The following is a 25471-nucleotide window of genomic DNA, read 5'->3' on the forward strand; positions in this document are numbered from 1 at the left end:
GGGCATGGAAAAGTTACTGCAAAGTTGTTTTTTATTCAACTGTTATTCAGCAATATACAATACAGTTTATAAACAAGTGTCTGACCTTGTTTCCAATCTTTATTTAAAAATAAATATTATTGACAGTTAATTTTAATTATAAGATGTATCTTTTTTTAATCAAAATGTTGCAAAAGAAATAATTTAATAAAAAACAAAAGCCCCCAAAGAGAAAAGTAAATTAAAAAAAAATCCTAAACATAATAATCTACGAAAAATAGTTTGTTTTGTCAGAAATGCTTTGACCCAACGTTTTTAAATATTACCCTAAAGATAACCTCTCAACAGTTCGTGCAAAATGAAGACTTGGAGGAAAAGTGTAAAAAAGAAAATTACATAGAAGTAGAGAAACCGTGGACCCCACGCACACTGCATGGCCCAAACTCCGCCTCATTTGGAAACTAGATGCGTTATTTTAGGTCTTCTACGTTTGTGTAACTTCTCCAAAAATATGATTTATTTATTTTCCACGTGGACTTCGTCATGCTTCTGTCAGTCTCTGTGCCCATCTGGCGACGCCGTCCTCCTCTGGGTCCGGCAGGCGTTGCCGGCTGAGCCGCGCTGGCCCACGCGTGTCACAGTCCCGCCAGCCGGCGCAGCGGCCTGTGCAGAGCTAGCAGGAGCAGCGGCAGCAGCGGGTCTGCCGCGCAGCTGCGGCCGGTGCCTGTGGGGACGAGAAAACAGGCAAGGTTAGCGCCCAGTTGACGGGGACCTCGCAGCTCACAGGCTCATGTCAGGGACACAGAAACAATCCACACGAGATGTTTAAAAGCAGATGTCCTTGTGTACAGAACTCCAGACCCCACGATGGCAGCGGCAGGAGAAACGGCAGACGGGCTGGTGACCGGGCAAGGTCGACCTGGCCTGGTGGCCAGCAGGACCACAGGGACAGGAGATGAGAGGACAAACTTAGGTTTGCTTCCAAGTACAGCTGACTGGTCATTGCCACTAGAACAGTCTCATGTGCTCAAGTTTAAGAGCTGTAAAATTGCTCAAGATTTTCTGAAGACCCTGGGTTGGAAGAACCAGCCTGCAGCTCTGTGCCAGGCTGGGAGGAGCGGGGGCCGGGGCGGGAGCAGCTCTGTGCCAGGCTGGGAGCAGCGGGGGCCGGGGCTCCCGGGGGCCGATCCCTGGGGAGGGTGCCGACCAGGGTCTGGGGTGTCTGCGGCAAATGTCTGTGCAGGGGCCAGGGTTGTGCTCCCGGGGGGCAGCTCGCTCTCTCCCTGGCCCAGCACCGCCGCTGGGTGTGGGGCAGTGGCCTGGCTCTGGGGAGACGGGCTTCTCAGCCTGGTCTTGTTGCCAGCTTGCTGTGTAACCCCAGGCAACACCCTTGCCCTCTCTGGGTCTTGTGTGACACTCCGTAAGATGGGGATGTGTGTGACTCCGTACCTTAACAGGTGCGAGGCAGGTACCACCGGGCTGGGGTCCAGATCAGGCAACGTTACAGTGATCTATTGCAAAGACGGCCACAAACCCCCTACCGCTTTGGCCGAGGGAATCTTACTGGGGGAGACACAAGCAAAGGCCTGAAAAGTGCTCGCGCATTGAGTCTCGCCCTCTTGCTTGTGGCTCTCGGAACACGCTGTCCCAGCTACAAGCCTGGGCCAGGCTGTTGAAGGGTGAGAACAATGAAATGTCCTATTGGAAGTCTCTAGCCCAACTAGCCCAACCAGTTCCCTCGGCAGCTGACAAGACGCATGAATGAGCCCAGCAGACCAGCAGAGCTGCCCAGTGACCTCAGCGTCGTGAGCTGAACAAACGGCTGTGGTGTGGCGCCAAGGCCACCGGGTTCTGGGGGCCTTTGTTAGCGGCAGAAGCTAGCCCATGCGAGCACGTGCACGGAAGTGCCTCAAGCAGAGCCCAGAGCCGTCGTGCCCACGGATGTCGCAGAAGAGTGACAGAGCCACTTCTCTACAAAGGGCTGGGGAAGAGCCCTTTTCAGGTTGGGGGCATCCTCCTCTCAAGGACAGAGTGTTCCAGGTTAGCTGTCTCCTCAGCCACTTATTTTACGACACCCCTGGATCTTTGGTGAAAGACAGACCTGGGATTTGGAGGCTCGCACCGTGTGACTCCTCGTACCACACTGCCTGGGTATCCCAGACGCATCAGGGCCGACCACGGGAGACGCGTCCACACTGGCCCCGAGGACGCGGTCTCTGTGCACCAGCAATGGTGTAGAATCTGGGAGTTCTGCAGCCTGGTGTCCACCCCTTTTCGAGGGAGGCTGAGCACCATCTGGCACGTGGCTGCTGGGCCCTCGGCATCCACTGCCCAAGGTCCTGCGTCGGGGACTGTCCCCTGCTGTCTGGGCTGGCAGTTCCCAGCTCACCGTGGCCACGGGGGGCAGAGGGCGGGAGGGAGGGCATGTTTGGCTCAGCCGAGGTGGGATCCCCTTCCCAGCCCTGCAGCCTCACTTCTTACGCGCAGTGGACACGCCTGTGTTCCCAGGGGCCTCGGGCACGGAGGCCGCTGCGCAGAAGCGATGCTAACGACCTCTTCGTCCACTCCCTCCTCCCCAAGGAGCACCAGGGACAGCGTGGCAGCAGGCTGGGGTCTGTCGTGATGGAGCCGGACAATCAGGCCGCCTGGGAGGCGAGGGAAGCCCGCTGGTGAGCAGGCGCCGACTCATCCTCTGCGATCAGCAGGGAGCACCGCTTCGCTAATCACTCTCGGGGAAATCAAAGCTTCTTCGGCTGAAGATTGTCAATTAGGACATTAATATTTATCACTTGGATAGTGAGAAGAAGAGACTGCGGGCGCCATTTGAAAGAGACCCCCAAAGAACGCAGTGGACACACGCGATCTCCCTGCCCCACCCTGTGAGCCCACCAAGGTGCCGGCAGGTAGCTTCCCCCTGGGAAAGTCCTGCGTTCCAGTCACACCGCAGCAGAATTCCAAAGCCCGGCAGAGGACGACAGGGAAGCGCTGAGGACATTCAACGCCTTGTGATAAAAGTAAAGGCGGTTTCGTCCGGGCCGTCCTCTCTGACCCATGCTCAGCCCCTGTCGCCTGAAGGCCAAGCTTAGGGTTAGGTTCCTGGGGTGTGCGGGTTGGCGGCTGATCTCCCCCATGCTGGCCTCGGCTTCTGCGGGAACGGGGTCTGGCCTGAGCTGCACAGAGGGGACCACCCTGACCAGCGGGCACAGTGACAGTGCAGCCACCGCACCCCGCCACCCACCCTTCCCACCCTTCCAGGACCGCTGAAGGGTCCCCTCTGCCTTGGGAGGAGCTTCTGCAGACGGGGGTCTGAGCCCCGGCCACGTGGCTGTGGAGGGGGGAGGGGGGTCTGAGCCCCAGCCACGTGGCTGTGGAGGGGGGAGGGGGGTCTGAGCCCCTGCCACGTGGCTGTGGAGGGGGGAGGGGGGTCTGAGCCCCGGCCACGTGGCTGTGGAGGGGGGAGGGGGGTCTGAGCCCCTGCCACGTGGCTGTGGAGGGGGGAGGGGGGTCTGAGCCCCTGCCACCTGGCTGTGGAGGGGGGAGGGGGGTCTGAGCCCCTGCCACCTGGCTGTGGAGGGGGGAGGGGGGTCTGAGCCCCTGCCACGTGGCTGTGGAGGGGGGAGGGGAGCCCCAGCCCTCCCCACAGCGGGGAGGAGCCTCTGGAGCTGGCCGCACCGTTGCCTGCTGGCGGCCTGGGTCAGGGGTTTGCAAACAGTTGTCCCTTGGAGTCCGGGGTTTTGTGGAGTTGCTCACGTGCTCCTTTTTTTTACAGTTTGAGAAGAGGAAGTAAAAAGAGGAGACCTTTGAGGCCTGGCTGCTCTGGCTCTTGCAGCCCGGCCGAGGTGGAGTTGGCACCACCAGGCCGTGTCTGTCCTGGCCTTGCTCTCTCTAGCCCTGCACAGAAAATTCACGCCTTGAGCACAAGCTCCCAGCCAAGAACCAGTGCAAGGGTACACAGTGTCCAGTCGCCAGTGGACAAAGCCGTCCCAACCGTAAGACTGGCTAGCCCCCCACGGGGACCACGGCGAGGGCTTTGAGGACAGGCCCTCTCTGTGTCAAGCAGACCAAGACCACCGATGCCTGGTCTGCAGTTGGTGCCACACACATCTTGGCCAGGACGGTTAGAGAACGCAGCTGAGGGCACTGGTGTTCAGTTGTTTCTTTTCTCGAGTGAGACAAGGGGACAGCCGCCAAGGCAGCCATGCCTGGATGGGCCGGACGGGAACATCTGCTGACGATGGTGCAGCTGGGGACGGACTGGCTCTTCCCCTGCTCCCCCTCACCGGCCTGGGCCCCTAGCCTGCCCCAGCCGCACCCTGGGTTCCCCTCTGGGTGCAGCGGGTGGCTTCGCCCCAGCCAGAGGGGAAGGCTCCCTCTCTGAGCTTCCTGGGCCAAAGCACAGTGGGTTTCTCCGGGTTTGCAGGAGCTTGTGCAGTGAGCACAAAGACAGGGCGTGTAGGGGTTGTCCCGGCCCAGGCCCCGACCCCTCTCTGTGGGGACATGTGCAAGGCAGAGTTGGGGCAGGGCCGGGGGCACGCGGGGGCTCTCTGGGGACCAGCCCCTCCCTCTCCGCCATCTTCGCCTTCCCCACCCTCCCCCAGTTACAAGTGCTCTCTTCCCCGGAGCTTAGGCACAAACGTAAAGGCACCAAGTGGCCAGGGAGGGCTGCGCCTGGTTTCAGAAGGGTCTAGGTCGGTGCACACAGAGTCAAAAAGATTGTAAATTACAACCCGACACGGCAAAGCTGGAAGACTTAGGTTTGCTATCTACTGGGAAGGCCCAAGAGCCAGCGAGCCTGGGCCTGCTCTCCCACCGAGCCACATCTGCTGGGGTGGCCCCGCGGCTGCTCTTCCTGGCAGGAGTCTCTCCTCCTCACTCTCTGCTGCCCCCAACCTGGGCCCAGGTGAGCTGCCGGCTCCCCTCCTCCCCTCCTCCCCACACCTCAGCTGGACCCCAGCCCCAGGCTGCCTTCAAGGTGGGGAGAGTGGGATGAGACTTTTCCTCTGAATTTCAGCAGCGATGGTGGCTTTTTACGTGGTCAGCTTTGCCGCCAGCTCCTCCCCAGCTTCCGGTTTCTTCCGAAATCCAATCTTGCCCCAAATAATCCTTTAACGGTGCCACTTAATGAAAATGACAAACAGGCCCTTTTCCTGTGGTCAGGTAGCTGCTGTCAGCAGGCCCGGGGCAGCCACAGTGGGCACCAGAATGCGCCCCAGGCAGGCATGGGCAGGCTGCCTCCCAGCGTGGGCCTCACCCGTCTGGATTTGCTAACCTTTGAGGTTGCAGGGCACGTGACCCTCCCTCCATGCCAGGAGCTGTGCTCAACTCTTCACAGGAATTCTCTCCTTTGGAGGTAGGAGCCATTTTCCCCATTCACAGGTGAGGCCCAGAGAGGTTAAGTGACTTGCCTAAGCTCACACAGCTGGTAGGAGGTAGTCAGTTATCTCCAGTGACTCCCTGGTACCTATGAATTAAGTCCAGGTTCCTCAGCATCTGGAAGCTCTTCCTGACCCCCCAGTGGATGGACAGTTCTGCCTCACCTGCTCCTACCCTCCTGGTGCCCCACCTCCAGGCAACATGGGCTCCCGTGTGGGGGGCTGTGGGTGCCTCTCCTGCCTTCAGGCCTTTGCTAGACTCACCCTTCCCTCTACGGTCAGGCTCCCTGGAGCCCACCCGGCCTCCTTGGCCCAGCCCAGAGGCCCCCACAAGGTCACTGTCCCATGCCTGTCCCTGCCCTGGACCTTCAACCCTGCCTCTCACATCAGCTCTTACCTGGATGGGGCAATGACTCCTGACTGGCCTCCCCACCCCTGCCACCCTGGCAAGCAGTCACCGAGCACCCCACACTCTAACGTGGCCACCAGGGTGCCTGCCCGTGTCAAACGCCAGGTACCAGTCTCCCCACCCAGTTCCCAGAGCCTCCTTCGCAGGGGAAGACCTCACTCCTTTTACCTGGCTCTCGGCCCTGCCCGGTGCCCCGTCTGCCTCACCACTGCTCCCTTCCTGCTGCGTCACACGTCTGTCCTGCTGGTCCCCAGGGCCTCCCGTTCACCTACCTGCCTCCTCCCTGACCCAGCCGGGAGGCTCCCTTCGTCCTAAGGGCCCCAGAGCAAGCTCCATCTCTTCTGGGCTGTATGTGGCAGCCGTGGGTGTGCTGTTACCTGTTGACACCTGTCTCCTCTGCCAGCGGGCGGGCCTGGGGGCACAGACATGACTGCCTAGCTGCAGGCTTCCCCGTGGCCCAGCACACTGCCTGCGCCCTGAGATGTGCACAAAATGTTTGTTGAATGAAAGAACGAAAGCCTTGCTTAGACGTCCCTAGCTGGTCTAAGCCTCCGTGACGCACCAGACGTGGGCCAGATGCCTCCCACGTGGTACCCTATGTTTGTTTATTTATTTATTTATTTCTATTTATTATTATTATTTTTTTATTTCAGCTTATTATGGGGGTACAAAAAGTTCAGGTTATATATATTGCCCATGCCCTTCCCCCCCCCACCGAGTCTGAGCTTCAAGCGTGTCCATTCCCCAGACAGTGCGCATGGCACCCATCCCCTCCCCCAGCCCCCACCTCTGTCCGGCACCCTATGTTTAACCTTCAAACGCGAGTTTGGGCCGAGAGGCCCCTCTGGGGGCACGGGGTTGTCACGGTGATCTGACCTTTCAACTGCCCAAGACCGTCGGCACACACCTGTGTCTAACTTTTTCTCAAAATAGTTTCACAAGTTCACTCTCATCTTCCCTTCATTCCAATTTGTTCACTAAAAAGTTTTCTTCATTATACCATACACAGTTTTATAAGCCACTTTGAATTCTTCCCTTAGAAGATAGATATATTTGTAAAACATTTATATATTTTATATAATTTGTATATTTATATATTTGCACGTATAGGATACACACACACTAGAATTTTATCAGTTGTTTTTGAATCTTTTAAATCAGAACCGTGTTTTCAAGCTAATTGCTGCGTGGGACTCCAATATGAAAGTCATCAGAAGTGGAAAAGGCTGCAGTGGGAGGCGGGAGTGGGAGTGGGAGTGAGGGCCCAGGGTTCCAGGGAACACCGTTTGGGAGTCGCTCACTCTCTAGAGCCCCCTGCAGATCCAAACCTCCTGGGCTGCGGATGCTGGCATGCTGGTGCGCCCATTACACAGATGGGGGGAACTGAGGGCCCTGGCTGGGTTCCGAATGAGTGGATCTGCCCCTCACTGGAGTACCCACCCTGGCCCCATTGACACCCCCACTGTCTGGAGTATCTGGCCTCCTGCCACAGCCTCCACGCCTCTCCAGGCAGAGTGTGTCCCCCGGGTCATGCGAATAGTGGGCTCTCAATTAATGTCTGCTCAGGGAAGGTTGCCCAGCGTGGGGGTCTGGCCTCCGTGGAGCGGGGCCTGGCCAAGCACAGCGAGAATGGCGGCCCTGAGCTGAGCACGTCCAGGGCCCGGCAGCCGTTCTTTCCTATCACAACCTGCCTGTGCGTCCCACCTCAAAGACAGTTGGGTATTTCTTTCTGTTTCACGCCGAGAACTTTTCTTGAGAAACACAATTTAACTGAAAAGGTTAACACATTCTAATTGTCCAGGGACAGAGCTCTGGAAATTCTGTAACATGTGCTCATTACACACAATTAGCACAGAGGAGCCGCCCGGCATGTGTCAGACCCTGAAACATGCCTCCGAGGAGCAGAATGCACCATGAGCTCCTGCCGTGTGTGTGTGTGTGTGTGTGTGTGTGTGTGTGTGTGTGTGTGTGTTCTGCTGCATTCGTCTTTAATGTGAATACAGGTATTCATCTGCGCACCTGGAGATTTGATTTTTTTTTAAATGCTTGAAAAAATGTATCTACATTAACTTTTACATGGACAATAACCAGCAAGTCTGGGCTAAAACCGCAAGAGTATCCACCGGGGGAGGGGCCCTCTGCTCCTGCCCCCAAGGCTGAGGCGTCAGAGAAGCTGGGGGCAGGCTGGGCAGTGGCCATGTCCACTCGCTCTGTGCCCACTTCCTGTCTGTGGACAGTAGCGCAGGGACTGCAGACCAAAGCGTGGGCTGCATGGAATTAGGGCCATGTCACCACCTGGGACCTTTTTTCCTGTGGCTTCCTTCCTGGAAGACATGGCTCGAGTGTGCAGTATCCAGGCCTGGGAGCTCCACCCTCAGGCATATCTGCAGCCCCAACTCCACCCACCCTGCAAGGCCCAACATGTATCCCAAACCCATCCGTCGTTCAACTCACATTTTAGCCCCACATCCACTCACCCAACCACTCGGCCGGGTACTGACTCTAAGGCTCAGGGTTGGGACCCCCAGGCGCCAGCAGGGCCTTCTGGGTGCCCAGGATGGGAGAGGCCCCTTTGGCTGCAGGGTCGGGGAAGCTTCCTCCCAACCAGGGGCCCACCCTTGTTCTGTCTTGCACCCCAGCTGAGCCCTGGGTTCGTGCTCAGAGCACCTCCTGCACAGTCTGGCCACCGTGGCCAGCCCACAAGCTCCTCCCTGAGGCAGGGGCTGGGTCTACCCCGCGCTCCGGGCAGCACCTGCCCCTCAGCCCGGCCAGACCAGATCCAGTGGGCCAGGAGCCCCACCCCAGCGCACGTCCGCTCCCCCTTCCCTGGTTTATCACAGATCCTTCCTCTGGGTCAAGTGGCATTTGTAGGAGAATCAACGGCAACAAAGTCACTGTAGGGACTGACACTGCAGCTGGGCCTTCCTCCCGAGGGGAGCGGGCGGTGGGCGGGGCAGGGCTCTGCCTCTGGAGGGGGCTGATTCCAGGTGGGGGGGGCCTCCACCGTGGGTCTGCCGTGGGCCCTGTGCTGCGTGGGGCCTGCTCATGGCCCAGCAGCCCTGGAGGGGGCTTCTCTGTCCTCTCTTCTTCTCACCAGTTCCTGGGGTCCATGCGATTGTCTCCTCGGGCTCAGCGGACCACGGAGCCAGAGCCCCGGCGAGGAAAGACGATGGGACCTGGACGTGACAAGCGCAGTTCGGGAACACAGTGGACGGGTCGGCAGCAGCTGGAGCCCACGTGCCCTGGCTCCACCCCCTCCCACGCCTGTCCCTGGGGGACACCCCAGGCCCCTCTTGCCAGCCAGGCCTGCCCGGGAGGCTCTTTGGCTACCGGGCGTGGTTGAGGGGCTTTCCTCCTTCTCTGCCCTTCCTCCGCGGAGACACGGCCGCCTAATGCTGCAAACACCAGCCCCTCCTCGGAGCCAGACCTCCTCACTGCCCGCGGGCCCTCCTCCCATGACAGTGCCCCGCCCCTGCCGGCCCCCGGTTCTGCACAGAGGCCCAGGCAGGACGCAGGGTGCCTTTCCCAGGCCCTCGGGGCACGTGGGTGAACGAGGCAGTTTAATTGGCTGGAGGACCCCCACGAGGAGCCACAGTGAAGCTGTTCTTGCTCACAGGGAGCTCCTCACTCATGGAAACAGCCCCAGCCAGGCAGGGATGAGGAAGAGAAATGACCCCCACTTTCTACCCTTCCCCCTGAAACGGCAGAGAAGTAGCAACACAATGAGCCATGTGCAACCTGACAGCACTTTCTGTTCTGAAGGCCCCGCAGCTCCGTCACCTGTAGCTCCACGGTGCTCACAGCACGTGCAGGAGGACAATGACCTCACAAGGGACATCTCAGATCAGAGCAGCCCATCCAGCCTATTCAACCACCCTGGACAGTTCCCGCCGTTCCCCGCTGAGCGCTCCCCAGGTGCCAGGCTCTGGGCTGAGCCAACATCTCTCCACGGATCACCTCCTCCCCCCGCTGAGCGCCCGTGCCATGGAGACTGGCGTCACGCGATGACAACAACGGGGGAACTCGCATGTGGGGAGACGGACGGGATGGGGTCAGGATTCGAATCCAAGCAGTTAAATGCATCCGGAAAAACGAGTCACAGAGCTTAGGGCAGGAAGGGTGAGAGGCTCAGGCACATGCTGTGACTCCCGGGCGGCTGGAGCTCTGTAAGGCCCAGAAATGGGGAGGTTTGTCGGCTTTCGGGCCGGCGCACCCCCGAGCCAGCTACTCAGCAGCCAGGAGCATCTGAGATGCCGGCGGAGGAACGAGCCGGCTGGAAACAGTGGCGAGTGCAGCTGCCTCCAGCACTGTCCTCAGCCTCCTCGGTTTACGCTCTGGCTCAGCCACCGGCACGGCGGCTCGAGAGGACTGACCTGCCGAGGCCGTTCCCCCGGCTTTGCTCCCTAACGGGCATCGGGTGCCCGTCTGGGTGCTCTTGGGACAAGCAGCCTCCAAGGGCCACTGAGTGGTCTGCCCCTCTTGGCAGCCCTTCCGGCAAGCTGGCCGTGTCTGAGCAGAACAGAGCGGGGCCCGTGGGCGTGGGAGGGGTGGTGGCGGGTGGGGAAGTAGCTTCTGAAATGTCCACGTTGGCTCCCTACTTCGTGCAGACGCCAGGCCGCCCAATACTCCTCTTAAACCACAAAAACCAGAGGCGGCTGAAGCCAGTCCAAAGCAGCTCCCATGTGTCAGCCCGGAGAGCAGTCAGGAGTGACAACAGAATCACCAGTAACTTCTGGAACAGTCTCCACCTGGGATTGCCACCGGGCACCGGCGTTGCGGCCTGTCTCTCAAGGGCTCTCTCACGGAGGACGCGGGCGGGGGAAGAGGCCTGGGCTATGCTGACGGGCTGGCACTGTGTCACCCAGCAGCCCCCACAGCCACCTCCATCACTCGCGGCCCAACCGCAGCGGAAGCCCAGCCCAGAGGAGGCCAAATGGGGTGATTCATCTTGGTCTCTACCGCTCATCCTCCCGAGGGCACCGCAGCCCCCGCAGGCCGACTCCTCTTCCCTGAGCACCACCCGGACAAGGAGGTTTGTCTCCCTTCATGAGGAGTAGGCCGGGTCCAGAGTTAGAGGGCTGGGCCTGTTCCTTGTCATCTCCAACTTTTCTGCAGCCCTGACATAAGACAAAGTGAGACTTCTCTCTGCTTTGGATGTGATTTTCCGAGAGATGTCTGGAAACACTCGGCAAAGCACAGGGGAGTAAAAAAGATAATACTTTTTGTTATTCTGTGCTGCAAAAGCGTCTTACGACCATGCTGGCGCCTCCCGTGGAGCTCAGGGGTTTAGACCACAGCCAAGCCCTTGCCACTGTCCACACTGCGCAGAACTCATCAATAGCACATTACAAAAGCACTTGACCTCATTTGTCCCCAAGGAGGCTCAGGGAATCCCTAATATTCAGAGCTTTAAAAATGTGCACCTGGCGTATTTAGTGAGCAGCTCCTGGTGGCGGTTGGCTCCCGGTGACATTTGGAAAGCCTAGCTCTCAGCCTGCGCTTGGGGGCTGCAGCCCAGCTGGGCAGGGGTCTGGGCTCCAGGTAAGAGCACAGGGAGGAGTCTGTGTTCTCTGCGGGACAAGATGAGGCGGGAGGAGGTAGAAAGGAGGGACACTGCTGAGAGGTGAGCATGGCACGTAGTAAGTGCTCAGTAAAAGGCAAATACGGTTATTTACCATGATTATAATCCCAGAGCAGCTGTTTTATCCTGATTTGGGGTCTCTCCGATGCTGAGAGGATGGATGCAGTGAGCTGACTGACCACGCAGTGACAAAGGCCATTCTCTTTGGTGTGACCTTTTCAACCACAGAACATAGGGTGGGGAAGGGAGGGGAGGCATCTGGAAGCTTTCCCAGGACTAACCTAAGCTGGGAGGGGACATTAGCCCCAGGTGCTTCTTTCAAGTGGAAATCACACACTGCCTACAGGAAGCCTCCCCTGATTGCCTTGGCTGCATCAGGGCTGTCCCCACTGGGGCTTCCCTCTGACACAGACTGTTTTGTCCTGGAATTACCTGGGTGCCCTGACTCTGCTAAGCCCGGGTCCGTGGCTGCCGTCCCTGGTTCTCACTCTCGGCACACATGGGGCTGGGCCCAGAAAGCCCCAGTGACTGGCTGACGAGGGAGAGGATGCCACGTCGCCGATGACTGTACAAAACTGTCACTGTCGGGGGTACAGGCGTCTCGCCAGCTGTGGGGCTCGGCCATTTCCTTTACAGAATCCTTTAGTTCTCTTTCGGGGATGCTCTGAGAGCCTCGGCCTCTCTTCTCTGGGACGTCTTCTGCCAGACTTATCTTCTCCTAATTGCAATTGTCACGTCACATCAGAGCGTGAGGGTCGCGTATCTAAGGAGATGGTTTTCGGGTCCCCGGTGGTCCAGGGAGATGGGAAGACCAGGTGACCAGCCCCACAGCCTGCTCAGGACCCACAGGGCCCGGCCCTGCTGGTGCAGACGGAGACTCTGCTGCACTGCCATCTCCAGGGTCACCCTGGTCCCATCTCTGCCAGCTTTGTCACCCCTCAGCGCCTGGGTTGGTATACAGTAGTGTCTGCACCTTGCCCACGGCCTCCTGCGGTCACGGTTTATGGTTGCCATGGTGACACCCAAGCATGCTCCCCCTTGATGGCTCCCGGCAGTAACAGCCTCTGTGAAGCCGTCACACCCCTGGCCTTGGCCATCTTCCTCTCATTATTAATTGAAATGTTGAGAGCTGGCTGTCCGCGTGGGCACCGGGAGGCAGTTTGCCACATCCAGCCGGCTCGCTGTGGGGGCCGTGGCGCCTCTCCTTGAAGCCAGAGCCCTGAGGCTAATTAAAGGTTCACATGCCACAGACCTAATCCTGCGGTGCCTACAGAAGGGACCCGCTTGCCAACACACCGGCCATTCAGCTGCAAACCGCATTCTTTGGAGGCTGCACTGGGCCTCGCTGCGGCGCCGTTCCCATTCAGAGTGTTTGTCTGGAAGAGATTCTGTTTTGTTTTCTCTCTCTCTCTGGCTCTAGAAATGGCAACCCGCAACAAAGTGCTCATGAAAAGTGGGTCAGTGCTCAGATTAATCAGGAGCCAGATTTACGAAATGGCTAAAAAGGGGCCCGGCCCCCTGCGCCCGCCCTGCATTGCTAATCCCGTCGTGTTTATTTTTAAGCACGAACACCAAAATGTCTCTTGACAAATGAGACGTGAAATGAATGAGCTTTTGCACGTGAACTTTTGGTGCAAACGTGCATTTGGCTGTGCTGGGCCCCTGTGGGCTCCACAAGGGTTTCCTGGCCTGGCCGTGCAGGAGCTAAAGGACGAAGGTTCCAGTACCTCCCACCCGCCCTACCTTCCTGGCATCGCCAAAGTCCCAGTTAAAAACAAATGCGACTTCCTTTTGACTTTCTTCCAGGAGAATAGCGTAATGGGGCACCGTCTGGCGAGGTGGCCTGGGACCACCCTTGAAGTTGCCAATCTGAAATAGCCGGAGGGTCCGTGCACTAGACCCGGGCCTGGGACGAGCCTCTCTGGCTCCCCAGCGCCCCCCGCACCCCTCTGCACTCTGCCCTGAGACCCTGAGGCTGAGCTCAGCAGACTGCATGGCGGGCGCTCCGCCTCAGCTCCCGGGGGGGGGGGGTCTGCCCTCGGGAATGGAGGCCTGGGCCCTGGCAGGAATGCAGGGCAGGAGGAGTCCTTGCTGGGTCACCGTGGGCTGGCTGCGTCCCAGGCCAAGGCCACTGCTCCTACCAGGCAGCCCTCCCATCCAGCCACTCTCTCGGTTCTGCTAATTGCTCCCCCCCTTCCCTCCTTTAGGCTCGGGGTGCTGATGGCTCCCACTGCTGCTAGCCCCAGGGACCTGCACCCACCCTTGGCTGACTGCCCTGACCCTGTCCACACCTGCATAAACACTACTAACTCCCCTCGGCAACCCTGTTGGACTGTGCCGTCTGCTTCTGCCAGCACCCTGGCTGGCACACTCTGCAAACACTCTCGTCTGCTACCCGAGAGGCAACAGTCCTTTCCGGACCCTTCCCCACCGCGCTGCTGGGAACTTCAAGGTGAGGCCAGGCCCACAGTTGCCTGCCTCGAGCCCCTCCCCAGCTCACGCTGCTGGTGGCTCAGCTGGCTGGCCTGCCGCCCGCCGGGGAGGCTCGGTGGGACCCGGTGCTGGCTGGCAGTGGAGCTCGGGGAACTGCTTGGTGATGCAGCCCTACAAAAAGGTTATTAATGCCCGTCACCCCAAGCACGGGCTATAGGCTTCACTCCCATCAACAGCCCACAGCTGGGTGGCCTTGGTGGCTGCAGTGGGATGGGACACAAAACTGGGCATGATAGTCCCCTTGGGATGGAGCCATTAGGGTGTGTTTATGAACTGGAGGTCATGTAACCCACTTCCCTCTGCCCAGAGTGGGACACAAAGGTGTCCACAAGTGACTCTCCTAAGAGCTTTACATGGGGAGCAGGGGACACAGGCGTCCACCTTCTGGGCGTTCCAGAGGAGGGCTGGAGAGGAACCTGAGGCTCTTTCCGAGGTGTCTACACAGTTCCTGGCCTGTTCAGGAGCTGGCAAGGGTCATAGGGTGGCAGAGACTCAGGGGCCACCACATCCCTATCCCAGTGGCTGTCCTGTCTGGACAACAGTGACCACCCCCTCACTCCAGAGAAGGCAGAGAGGAGCCCTCAGCCGTGGCTGCTGCCCTGAGCTATGTGGGCATTAACATTCTGTCCTGTGGCTGGTGCGTGCCCTGCCGGGACGGCCCTGGTGCTGTCAGAACTGAGCCGACCTGAGATCCTCCACATCCCCAGGGAAGAAGGGCACTGTCCATACCACCTTCGGGACCGGTTTCCTGCCGTGAGGATGAGATGCCCCGGATACGCCCACTCTCTCATTCAACCCCTGCGGCTGGCACGGGGATTGGAGGCCTGGCCAGCTATGCCAGGCCTTCAGATTACCTTTGTCTGGATTCGGGGTTGGGCTCTGGCCAGGAGAAGAGGGAGATTCGAACAGGAAGGAGCTCATGACCTTGGCCTCATTACCATTTTGTGAGCACTGTCAAGTTCACTCTCAAAAGATCTCTTTCACATGGCTCTTCCTTGACCAAACGCTTTAATCAACGCTGTTGGTTCCCCTTGGCATTCACGGCCCTCCACAGTTAGCTTCCAAATGCCAACCACTTAGCTGTATGTCCCTCACCCCCTCCTCTCCAGCCAGAGCAGCTAATCGCCATGATGACAATAGCAAACATACATGTACAACAATTTCCATACCTAGCTCCCTCCTCAGTCAAGGATTACCCTGTCCATTTTATAGATGGCTCAGAGATGTGAAGCCACTTGCTTAAAGTCACACAGCCAGTAAGTGGTAGAGACACAACTGACACCTCGGCTTCTACTCTGCCATTCTACTCAGGGTCTGGGGAACACCCCAGAGGTAGATGGCAGCCTGTGACACACATGTTTACTTGCTGGGGCCCAAGAAGACAGGGTGGAAGGGTCTTCTCTTCACCAACCAGCACTGGATTAAGCCAATTGCCCCGTAAGTCCATGAGCACTTTCCCGGTATATCTGCTGTGTACGGGACAGACCTGGCTAACTCCCCTCCCCTGTGAGCAGACGAGGCCAGAAAGCAGCTGCCGCCCGGGGACTACGGTTTCCAGCCTGCCCTGCGGCCGTGCTAGACTGCGCGACTGAGTTTTGGCCAGTGGAGGAGGGCAGAGTAGTATTTACCCTTCCAGGCCTGGACCATAAAAACCAGCCTTGCTTTCCCCACACCAGCTTTTCTCCTAGGGAGTGAAGCCCGTCCGAAACGATCTGAGCGGCTCTTTCCTCAATCTCCCAAGAACGACACACACTTAGGGCCACTATAAATGTGTAAGAAACAAGCTGACTCATTATCACATACGGTGTCTGCCTCGGAGCACTAGGGCTTCATTCTCCCGGGAACTGGGGGGACAAGGGCCTTTGCATGTCTGCTGGCTGCCAGCGGAGTCCCAGAGTGACACTGGAAGCCACTGCTGAAGCTGGTGGCGTCTGTGTCAGCCGGGTCCCTGAGCGCGTGCAGGGAGCCCACCCCCACGCTCCCCACTCCAGGGCAGAACTCAGTGTGAACAAGAAATACATTTGAATTGTGCCAAGTCACTGACATTTTGGGGTTTGTGACAGCACCCAGTGCTACCTTAAATTAATATGGGAGTGGAAAGTTCTGAGCCAGGTAGGAGAGTTGAGGCTGCTCAGGGGAGGCCTCTGCAGGTCCCGGCTGACCCACCGTCCCCTGTGGCCTAAGGGAAAGTCTCGCGGGGCCCGTGTGGTGCCCAAGAGGGACGAGGCCTCCAGATCCAGCCAACAGCCTGAGACACACCGGGGAGGCGCCCATGGTGGGCGTCACTGAATGAGGAACAGAACTGAACAGATGCCAGGACAGACCCGCAGGTTTCCCCTGCTGAGGCCTTGAGAATCGGCCAGGCGAGTGGGACGGTATGGTGACATGAGGGCCTGTCACCCTGGATTCAGCAGGACAGCCCAGGAGCCTGCACCCTCAGGTCGCAGCAGGGGGACTGCGTTTGCAAACTGCCACTGTAGGGTGTGACCATGTGCCCCGCCACATCTGGGAGGCTTTACATGCAACTGTCCCCAGACACAGCCTCCCGGTGCTGCAAAGCCGGTAGAGACGCTCTCTGTGGGACTCTGCCTCAAACAGGACTGAGGAGCGGGGTTCGGGGAGGGGTGATCTGCTTACAATCAGACACTGCAAGTAAGCAGTGGAGTTGGGCCCATCTCTGAGATGAGGAGGGAGTGTGGGTGTGGGGGGTGCTGGGGAAGAGGGGCACACTGTGCAGGAGGCCTTTCCACCCTCCATAAGCACCTCTCTGTCGCCAAACGGCCTCTCCAGGGCAGTCAGGCCACTCCGCCTTCTGCCTTCCCACATCCCACCCCCAAGTCCCCTCCGCCCAGCCCCCAGCTCCCCAGGGAAAGCAGGCCTCAACCTCTGGGTGCCTTCCTAGGAACAGCTGAGGTCATTACTGCACCCCCTGCCCCCCAGAGCCAAAGGGAGCTGGAGCTACGATTTATAGCAGGGGCAGAGCAGGGAGCAGCATCACACCTAGGACCCTCCTGCCCTTAGCGGAAGAGAACAGATGCCACATAGCCAGGTACACACACACCAGCCTGGACACAGTCTGTGCAGTGGAGCCAAACAGCACAGAAACCGACGAAGTCTAAGTCTGAACGGCCTGGTCCCACCTCCACCAGGTGCTACTGCCCCACCTGGGGATAGACCCTCTCCACGATTAGGCTCCAGGGGCCAAGCGGCCTCTTGCCACGGTCGGAGCTCAGCCCAGGGTCCAGTTCTCCAAACTCAAGAGAGGTCATCTCCCCACACTCCGGCCTGGGGTGTCCTTGCGGGCGCCAGCAGGGCAGCCCCCCAACTGTCATACGGGCATGAACACTTGCAGAGGCCACCAGTTGAGACAGGGAAACAGCAGGAAGAGGGTCCTAACAGGGCGCAGGGAAGAGGCGCTCTGGACTCACCCAGCTTAACCAGGATTAGTATTCGCGCAATGACCCCAGTGGACTCCCCCGCCCCTCAGCCCCAGCCCCCGAGTGCGCCCCTTACCCGAGCGGTGCCTCTGGCGCAGGACTGCCTGGCCCGGTGGCGGCGACGCTGACGAAGCAGCCGCAGCGGCGACTACGGTGGTGGCTGCTGTGTGGGCCGCGGAGGCGGCGGCAGCCTCGGGGACTCTGGGACCCGGGGCGGCGGGAGGGCTCGCGGGCGGCAGGCTCTTGTCGCCGCGGCCGGGCTGGGCGGTGGCGCGGCCCGCGGCGCCCGCGTTGTGGGCGGTGGCGGCGCTGGCCGAGCTGTGGCGACGCGGGCCGCTGCTCTGGATGTGGGACACGGCCTCGGCCGCCTGCACGTCGGGCGGCGCGAAGCGCGAGAGGACGCGCAGCAGCGCCTGGGCCTTGTGTTCCCGCGTGTCGTCGTCGCTGTAGTCCGCCACGCGGCACTCGTACACGCCCTCGTCCTGCGGCCGCACGGCCGACAGCCGCAGCCGGTGCGAGATGTCATTGCCCTGGACACGCACGGTCTGCAAGAGAGCGGGGTTAGGGCCGGGCGGCAGCCCCAGCGCTCCTGGGACCCCAGCTTGACCCCCCCCCCGCCCCCGTCACCACCCAACTTTCCTTCCACCCGGGGTCCCCCCAGGGCCGTGGGGCTCCCTACTCTGCCTGGACGCCGGGTCGCCTGCCCATTGTGTTGTGTCCCTCGTTTCGCATCGTCTTGACCAAATGCCCCATCGTGCGTCCCCCTCGCCCATACCAACAGCTTCTTGTTTCCCTGTGGCTTTCGGTTCAGAGTGGCAGAGCCCACCCCCTTCTTAGCTCCCGCGCCATCAAGCAACCTCAGGCTGGGCCTCCTGTTCCCTAAGCGGCCCACGTCCGTCCCTCCTGCGCCCCAGCAGACCGCGCGGGCTCCACACCTTCTCGCAGTAACGTTCTTTTTTTATCCAGAACCCGGAGGGCCTGGGTCGTGTCCTAAGAAAAGCCGCTGTCCCTGGCCCCTGCCCTTCTCAGCTAACCCTCCGCCTCCCAAGGAGGCCACGCTGAGGCTTCCGCCTGACCCCTGCCCACCTGCTGCGCCCCCGCCTTGCCACCTGGTGGCCTCCCTGAGGCCCAGACAAAGGGCTCCTCCCTTGGGCCCCCGCGGAGACTTAGGGCAGGAACCTCTCTGCGGCTCTCACCAAGCACCCAGGGAGCCCCCACCCTGAACCGAGCCTACGAGGAGGCCTCCTCGTCTCCAGGCCCTTGTACTTCCACGCTCCAGCTGGCTGCGCTAGGGCGCGTCTCTCCCAGTTGCCAACCCCACGACCCGCCCCCGCGCAGCCTGCAACACCCGCACCCGGACCCGCAGCCCAGGCGGACGGAGAGGGCCGCCGCGGAGGGGCCTGCGGGAGCGCAGCGCGTGTGCGGGGTGGGGCGGAGGGGCGGGCGGCCGAGCTCGGGTCGCGGCGAGGGCGAGCAGCCGCGCGCTCCCGGGCGCCGGCAGAAATGCCCGCAGTGGGGAGGCGAGCAGCCGCGCAGGGGCCTTAGCGCGCGGTGCGGACCCAGGAGGGTTTTCCAGGTGAGCGCCGCCGGGCTGGGGGACGCAGGCCTTGGACCCTTGATTTACACAAAAGAGAGCCCGACCCCGCTATGGGCGACAGATGGCGCCCGACGCGCTGCTCGGCCGCCGCCGATTTCTAACGGGGAGGGAGCAGCCGGCGACGCACGGCCGCCGCTTTCTAACGGGAGGGCGCCGTGGGGCGCGCGGCGGCCGGAAGGGGTCTCCCGCGGCCCGCGCTGTGCTGCACACTTACGCTGATTTTAGTTGCATCCTTATTTGTCACCTAAAATGCAAAGAGGGAGAAAGAGACGTTAGGCTTGCGGCCTCCGCGCCAGGGGACGCGGATCTGTTTGGGCAGGGGACCCTCCGCGGGCGGGCTGGGCCCGAGACCGCCGGGCTGTCTGGATTTCCAGGAGTTTACCCGGAGGGAAGCGGGAAGCGGGTTCGGAACTGGGATGGTGCCTGGCCAGAGAGGCCGCCCTAGCGCGCACCTGCCAGCTGGCGAGGGGGCACTGGATGGCGCCACGGTGGGAAGGCAGGCCCTTCCCCCTCCCGCGGAGCGTCACCATTTCCCGCCCTGTTCCTCCGAATCCTCCTCCACCTGACTCGGAGCCGTGAAAACCTGGGTGGAGGGGCCGGTGTGTGTGGACAGGACCAGTGGGAGGCAGGAGCGGTCGCTCTGGGTGGGACCAGGGAGGATGTGGACAGGCGTGACGGTGCAGCTGTGTGCGCGCGCGCGCTAGAATGTGCGGGAGACAGTGCGGGTTACGAGGCAGACGGGCAGCGGGGACCTGTTTTCGGCTACAGGGAGGCGACCCTTCTGTTCCTGTGGGAGCTGGAGGTGACCTGACAGCTTCCCTGCACAGGGCCCTCTGCCTCGTGAGCGCTGCCCGGAGGAGCCCTGGGGACCCCATGGTGGCAGAGGGCAGGGAGAGCCTGGTGGGACCAAGTGGCCTTCCCTCACCACCCCGCACCCGTCAGGCGCTGGCTCGGAGCCAGCCAGCAGGAGAACTGAATGAGGCCTGGCTTTCAGGGGCCCGGCGCGCATGGAGTTCCGGGAGGTGGTGGGAGAAGGGAAACTGTCAAAGGAATTGACAGGATTTGGGGGTAACAACGAACAACGGCCGACTTTTCCGACGCTGTGAGGATGCCAGGGTGGAAGACGGGCTGCGCCACGCGGCGCCCCGCATCCGCGAGCCCAGCCACCGCCTCCCCCGGGTGAGCCTCGCCGCCCGCCCGAGCCTGGTGCGCCGGCCCCGCGGGTTACCTTGCTCCGGGCGCCGGGCCCGCTGAGAGCCAGCTCGTGCGGCAGCTCCCGGGGCGGCTCCTTCAGGTACCACCACTGAATCTCCAGCGAATACGAGGTGGCTCCGCTGGCCCGGAACGCGCAGGGCATTTCGATGTCGTCTCCCTCCCGCACTGTCACATCTTTGGGGACTTCAGTGAATGTAGCTGGGGGCGGGGTGGGGGGTGGGGCGGCGTGACCAGCTGTAGGGCGGAGGCCTGGGGCAACCCGAGGCGGGGCGGTCTGTACCGGCTCGCTGGCCACGTGCCGCCCCCGCCCGCCCCCAGCCACTCCGTGGCCCAGGCCGAGGCGAAGCAAAGTTCGCTCAAGCGGCTGCAGGGCGCGCAAGCTGCAGACTGCTTCCCTCCGGATCGGGCGGGCGGCAGGGCAGCTCATGTTTCCCCCGCTCGGAACCTCGGGGGCCTGAGGGCCTGAGCCAGGCTGGGGCGCCCCAACTCCCGCTCCCCACAGGCTTCCTCCCGGCAGCCGAGCCTCGGCCGGACTCCGAACGACTCGGGCGCGGGCGCCGCAGCTGCGGGGACCTTTCGCTGCTCTCCTTCCCCTACCCCTCCGCGCCGGGGCTGCACCCCGGGATTGCTGCAGACCCCGAAGCCTTCCCCCTTTCTTCCTCCTTCTCGGTGACGGCCGGTGCAGGCTGGTTCCAGCGGCCCCAGCAAGGACCCCCGAACCCACCGCAGCAGCGAGTTCCCACGCTCACCGTGGGCCACGAAGAGCAGCAGGGCGTGCACCAGCAGAGGCGGCAGGTATCCGAGGGCACCGAGCCGGTTCCGCTGTTCCATCTCCCGCGGGCGGCGCGGCGGCGGCTGGGGCCAGGGCGCTGAGAGGCGGCGGGGGCGGCAGCGTGGGCTCGGCTCCGGCTCCGGCTGGGGCTAGGACGCGTCGGAGCCTGCCATGGCCCCGCACGGCGCCCCCTCCCCTGGCCGCCGGCCGCCAATCAGCCCCGCTCCCTCGCCGGTCTGCCTGGCGCGGCTGGGGGGGGGGCGGTGCGCTGGGTGTGCGGGGGGCGAGGTCCCACCGGAGGCTGGTCAGTGCCTCCCTCTGTCCCGGCGCCCACCGGAAGATGGGGGTCCACGTTTCAGTCTCTGCCCGGCGGTCCGAGCAGGGACCTGGCGGCGCCGGGACTCATCGCTGGCCCAGGGAGTGCGCGCCTCGGAGCCCTGAGCTTCTGCCTCTCGGTCTCTTGGTTCGGCTCCCGACTGCCACCTCCTTCGGCTCCCCGCGAGCTCTCCCGCCGCCGCCCCCGCGGCTTCCTCCGCAAGGCGAGTGGGCGCTCAGCTGCGGCGCGCAGTCCTGGCGTCCGACCCAGCGCAGCGCGGGGAGCGCGGTCCGGCGTGGCGGACCCGAGCCGGAGAGAGGCGGAGAGAGGGGGAGGGGAGGGTACGGGAGGGGCGGTCAGTGGCTAGGCGCTGAGCCGCCTCCACCACCGCATCGCCCCCGCCTCCCCTCTCCTGCCACAGCCCGCACCGCCCGCCCCAGAGCGCGCCCCTCTTCTCCTCTGGGGTTGCTCCCAAGGACCACCCTTTCTTGGGTTGGACCGCACCGCCCCTCCCCGCACCCGCTGCGGTTGGGGGTCCTCCCCCCCAAACTCTCCCTGGCATCTTGCCAGTCTCCATAGCTCGAGACGGCCGCTCATCCCTGTTCCCGTGTGTCCTGGGGTCCTTCCCGCGGCTCCCGGCCCTTAACTCCTTACCCCAGTTTGGGCAACGAGCCACACCGTCCTTTGGCCCAGGCCCAGGCCCGGGCCATGGCGGGCGGGTGGGACCGAGAGAAGGGCGGAACTCTGTGCCGGGCCGGGGACGAGACTGGGGGACGGCGGCGACACCAGGAATCTGCAGTGTGCGTGCAAGAAGTGAGCGCCCAGCGCCCGGCAAGCAGGCGCCCGAGCGCGGAGCGCACCGCGAGCCAGCCGGCAGCGGCCGTGAGTGACGGCACAGGCGGTGGGGGTGGGGTGGGGAGCGCCGGGCACGACTCAGGGCCCCGGAGGTTTCCGGGCGGGGGCGGGGTTCCTGCGCCCGGATCGCCGGTCCCCGGGTCTCCACGCACTCTTCGCCGATCACGGCCCCCTCTACTCTGCAAAGGGGGATCCCGAGTCGGCAGGAGCTGGAGTTGGGTCCATACCCGCGTCCGGAGCCCATCCCTCGTTCGGGCATACCCTGTGCCCCTTGCCTACCCCAGTCTTCACCCTGAGCCTGCCCCTCCCAAGCCGTCCGAGGGGTGCAGCCTGGGCCCCCAAGGAAACGTAGGGGTGGGCAAGTGGTTCGGACAGGTACGTAGCCCTAGGGGTGAATCCCAAATAGGTCGGTTCGGGTCTCTCCTCTTTTCCTTCCCTTGGGAGTCCCCGGCTGGTTGATTTGACTATCTCTGCCCCTCCCCCGCCTGCCCCCCCTCTTCAGCTCTGACCTGAGGTTGGGGTGCGGCAACCCGGTGGGTTCAAGCGTCTGTGCTACCTGCTCACCAACCTCCCGGAGGCAGCGCCCGAGGGTTCCCGGGAGTCAAGGAGAAGGAAACCGAGAGGGAAAATATTTTCCAGCAGCCGCCACCCTGGCCCGGGCTGCCGGCAGCGCAACCTCAGAGGGGAAGCAGCCCGACCCTAAGTCTGCCCCACCAGGGACCGGGGTGCCCCTAGGCGACGCCCTGGTACCTCCTGCGCCTGGGTTTCGCTTTCCTCATCTGTGGGCCAGGGAGTGACTCCCACCCCTGGGCCGCTGCTTCTCATGCATTAAGCCCTTGCTTGCCGAGGTCTCCTGCTAGGAACAGGGAGACAAAGAACGTGCAGGACAGGAGGAATGTGAAGTTCCTCTCCAGGGTCCCCAAAGAGGCTGTTGCCAGCTCCTTCTGTCATTTCATCACCCCTGGCCGGGAGCTTTTCCTTAGAAATTCCACCTGCCCTTAGAAACCCCTCTGGACCCATGGCTGTAAGACCCTGCAGGGCCCCGCTGTTGTCCTCGGCTTCTGAAGGGAGAGGGCAGGCTTGTGCTGCCCTAGGCAGGTTCCGGAGGTGGTGGGATTCCAGGACAGCACGTGTCATTTGGTGACTGGCTCCAGGCAGGGTTCCGACGGCAAGAGCGAGCGGCCTGCCTGGAGAGGCAGCGGGCTCCTGCCCTGACGCCAGGTCCAAGCGGAGGCTAATGCCCAGTGATCAGGGATGCGCAAGGGGACAACTCCTGTAGCTAGAGGGAGTCACACCTTGGTTGCCTCTAGGTCTGTGGGTCTTCTACGTTTGTACCACCTTGTGGGGTGGAGTGTTTCCTGCCCACTGTGTGAGTTGGTAGTGTTATTAGTAAGAGTAGTGGCGACACGTTTTCACACACTTTGCATGTACTGGACACTGGTTACATGCTCCTTGCAGCAGTTCTCAGTGTGACTACTGAGAGATCTTTCTCACACAGAAATCAGATTACTCTTCCACGGCTGGAAACCCTGCAGAGGCTCTTGTTCCACTCAGCATAATGGCAGTGGCCTTGCAGTGGCTGGCAAGGTCAAGCAGTCTGTCTGCCCCCTCTGCCTCCACCTCCTCATCTTTCCCGTCTTCCCTGGTTCACCCGCCTCTGGCCACACTGTCTTCCTTCCCTCAGTGCAGCACTCCAGGCGTGCTCCTACCCCAGGGCTCTTGCACAGGCGGGAACATCTGACTGATTGGTTTCTCCCACCAGATGCTTGCTTGGCCAACTCCACCATGTCTGGCTTTTGTCGGGAAGTCACCTTCTCCTGAGCCCCACCTGGACCACCCAGCACTCCAAGGCCTTCACCAGGCTTCCCTTTTTCTTTTGTCCTTTGCACCAACCACCTTTCAACATATGGTACGATATCCTTATTTATTGTGTTTCCTGTTCAAGATTTGTAAGGCTCGTTGCCTGCTTTGTTCAATGATGTGTCTCCAGCACCCAGAACAGGGTCTAGTGCAGAGTAGGAGCTCAGTAAATATTCGTGGGGTAAATGAACGAGCTCATTTTATCCCTATAACAACTCTATGGGGTAGACACCGATGTCACATTATTTTATGGATGAAGTGGCTGAAGCTCAGAGAGCTTATGGAACTTGCCCGAAGTCACACAGCTGGTAAGTGGCCGAGTTTGGCTTCCACCCAGGTCTGTCTTTGGGGTCCTAGATTCCAGCCCAAACGCCCACCTCTTTCCTGCTGCAGGCAAGATTCTGGTGCCAATACCCGGAGTTCGCGTGGAGAGCAAGGCCCCTGCCCTTGGCCAATGGCAGCCAGAAGCAGCCTGAGACAGATTCTCGGTCTCGTTCATCCTGCCTTTTCGGCTCTGTGTTGAGAGGGTCTGTTGCTTTCTGCCTCCTCTTGGAGACAGCAAGGGCAGCAGCTGAACCTTCTTCTCTGCGTCTCTAACTTCCAGCTGGGCCTGACTCACAGGGTGCAGCGGATGTTCGAACTGGGAGCACTGTTGGGAGCACTGGGGAGGGGCACTTTGTCTCCCCTTTGCTGGGGGTTTCCCAGTGGGCAGGGCAGGGACTTGGGTCTCTTCAACTTAAAGCCTGGTCCACTTTGAGCACTGGTGAGCTGAAGCCATGCTGCAGCCAGGGCCTGGCCTCCCCGCCGTGTCCTGCAGGGTGTGGTCTCCCAGTCGGAGGCTTCAAAGACGGAGCATGTGTGTCACTGCTCCCAAAGGGAGGCTTGCCTCCGAGGACACGGCCATTCAGCCCCACCAACTGTGAGTGTCGCTTGGGCTCCTGTTCAGAGTGAATCTTGGTGCATGACCCGAAGCGGCTTCTGCTGATGAACGTGAGAGAGATGTCACAGCTGCTTCGTTCCAGGTCCTGTCTGCCCATCCCTGCGTCCCGGCAGTTTCCCTCCCTCCCTGAAATGCCTGCGGTGTTGCCGTGTGCAGGGACCTGCAGTTGAGTCCTGTAATGCGACCAGTGGGGCCTCAGTTTCCCCGATCTGCCCAGCTGTCTGTGCCTGTGGTCTTGCTTCCACCAGGGCCCAGCCACCCTGTGCCCTCCCTTGGGGCTCTTCCTTCTCGTGCATCACGCGCTGTTCTCGTTGGACTGCGGGTTGGGGTACGTGGCGCTTGTCGATACTGTTGTGCGGATGGATTCGCTGGACTCTCAGAGGCTCTTTAAAAAGCGCTATTTAAAAAGTCTGCCCAGCCTGCTGAGAAAGCTCCCTTAAATTACAGCCCTAAGTGAAGGTTTTTCCTGGAACTCACTTTCAAAATTTATTTATTTCAATGCTCAGGTCCTCTTGGAGTTTGCGTTTCGATATTCTCGTCTGGGCTGACCTTCCCCGTCCTCCCTGGGCCACGCTCAGCAGCATTGATTTTGGGTGATGTATCTTGATTGTAAGATGCAGCCCAGCCGTAAAGTTTTCTATCAAT

General features: G+C 61.1%; 1 protein-coding gene across 4 annotated transcripts; it reads right to left on the reverse strand.

The window, feature by feature from the left end:
- Positions 1–13: 13 nt before the first annotated feature.
- On the reverse strand, positions 14–22059 carry VSTM2B (V-set and transmembrane domain containing 2B). Of its 4 annotated transcripts, none has more exons than XM_045532463.1 (5): positions 21826–22059; positions 20097–20281; positions 19083–19112; positions 17348–17816; positions 14–703 (listed from the first exon to the last, which is right to left on the reverse strand). In XM_045532463.1, exons 2-5 carry the CDS (start codon positions 20223–20225, stop codon positions 615–617), a joined length of 717 nt encoding a protein of 238 aa, XP_045388419.1. In that variant the 5' UTR covers positions 20226–20281; positions 21826–22059; the 3' UTR covers positions 14–614. The 4 variants fall into 4 exon arrangements, with proteins under 4 accessions (XP_045388419.1, XP_045388417.1, XP_045388420.1 ...); XM_045532461.1 differs by lacking the exon at positions 21826–22059 and adding an exon at positions 20833–21492; XM_045532464.1 differs by lacking the exon at positions 19083–19112.
- Positions 22060–25471: the final 3412 nt, after the last annotated feature.

This window comes from Lemur catta, chromosome 19 (genome assembly GCF_020740605.2).
Source record: "Lemur catta isolate mLemCat1 chromosome 19, mLemCat1.pri, whole genome shotgun sequence".
Classification (NCBI taxonomy): Eukaryota; Metazoa; Chordata; class Mammalia; order Primates; family Lemuridae; genus Lemur; species Lemur catta.

Excerpts from the sequence above, each read along its gene's own strand:
- VSTM2B (XM_045532461.1), bottom strand. The coding sequence starts at position 20,914 with ATGGAACAGCGGAACCGGCTCGGTGCCCTCGGATACCTGCCGCCTCTG. Across the intron at positions 20,282-20,832 it reads GCTGCTCTTCGTGGCCCACG|CTACATTCACTGAAGTCCCC; the intron begins GTGAGCGTGGGA and ends CCCCGCCCCCAG. Across the intron at positions 704-17,347 it reads GCGCCAGAGGCACCGCTCGG|GCACCGGCCGCAGCTGCGCG; the intron begins GTAAGGGGCGCA and ends TCGTCCCCACAG.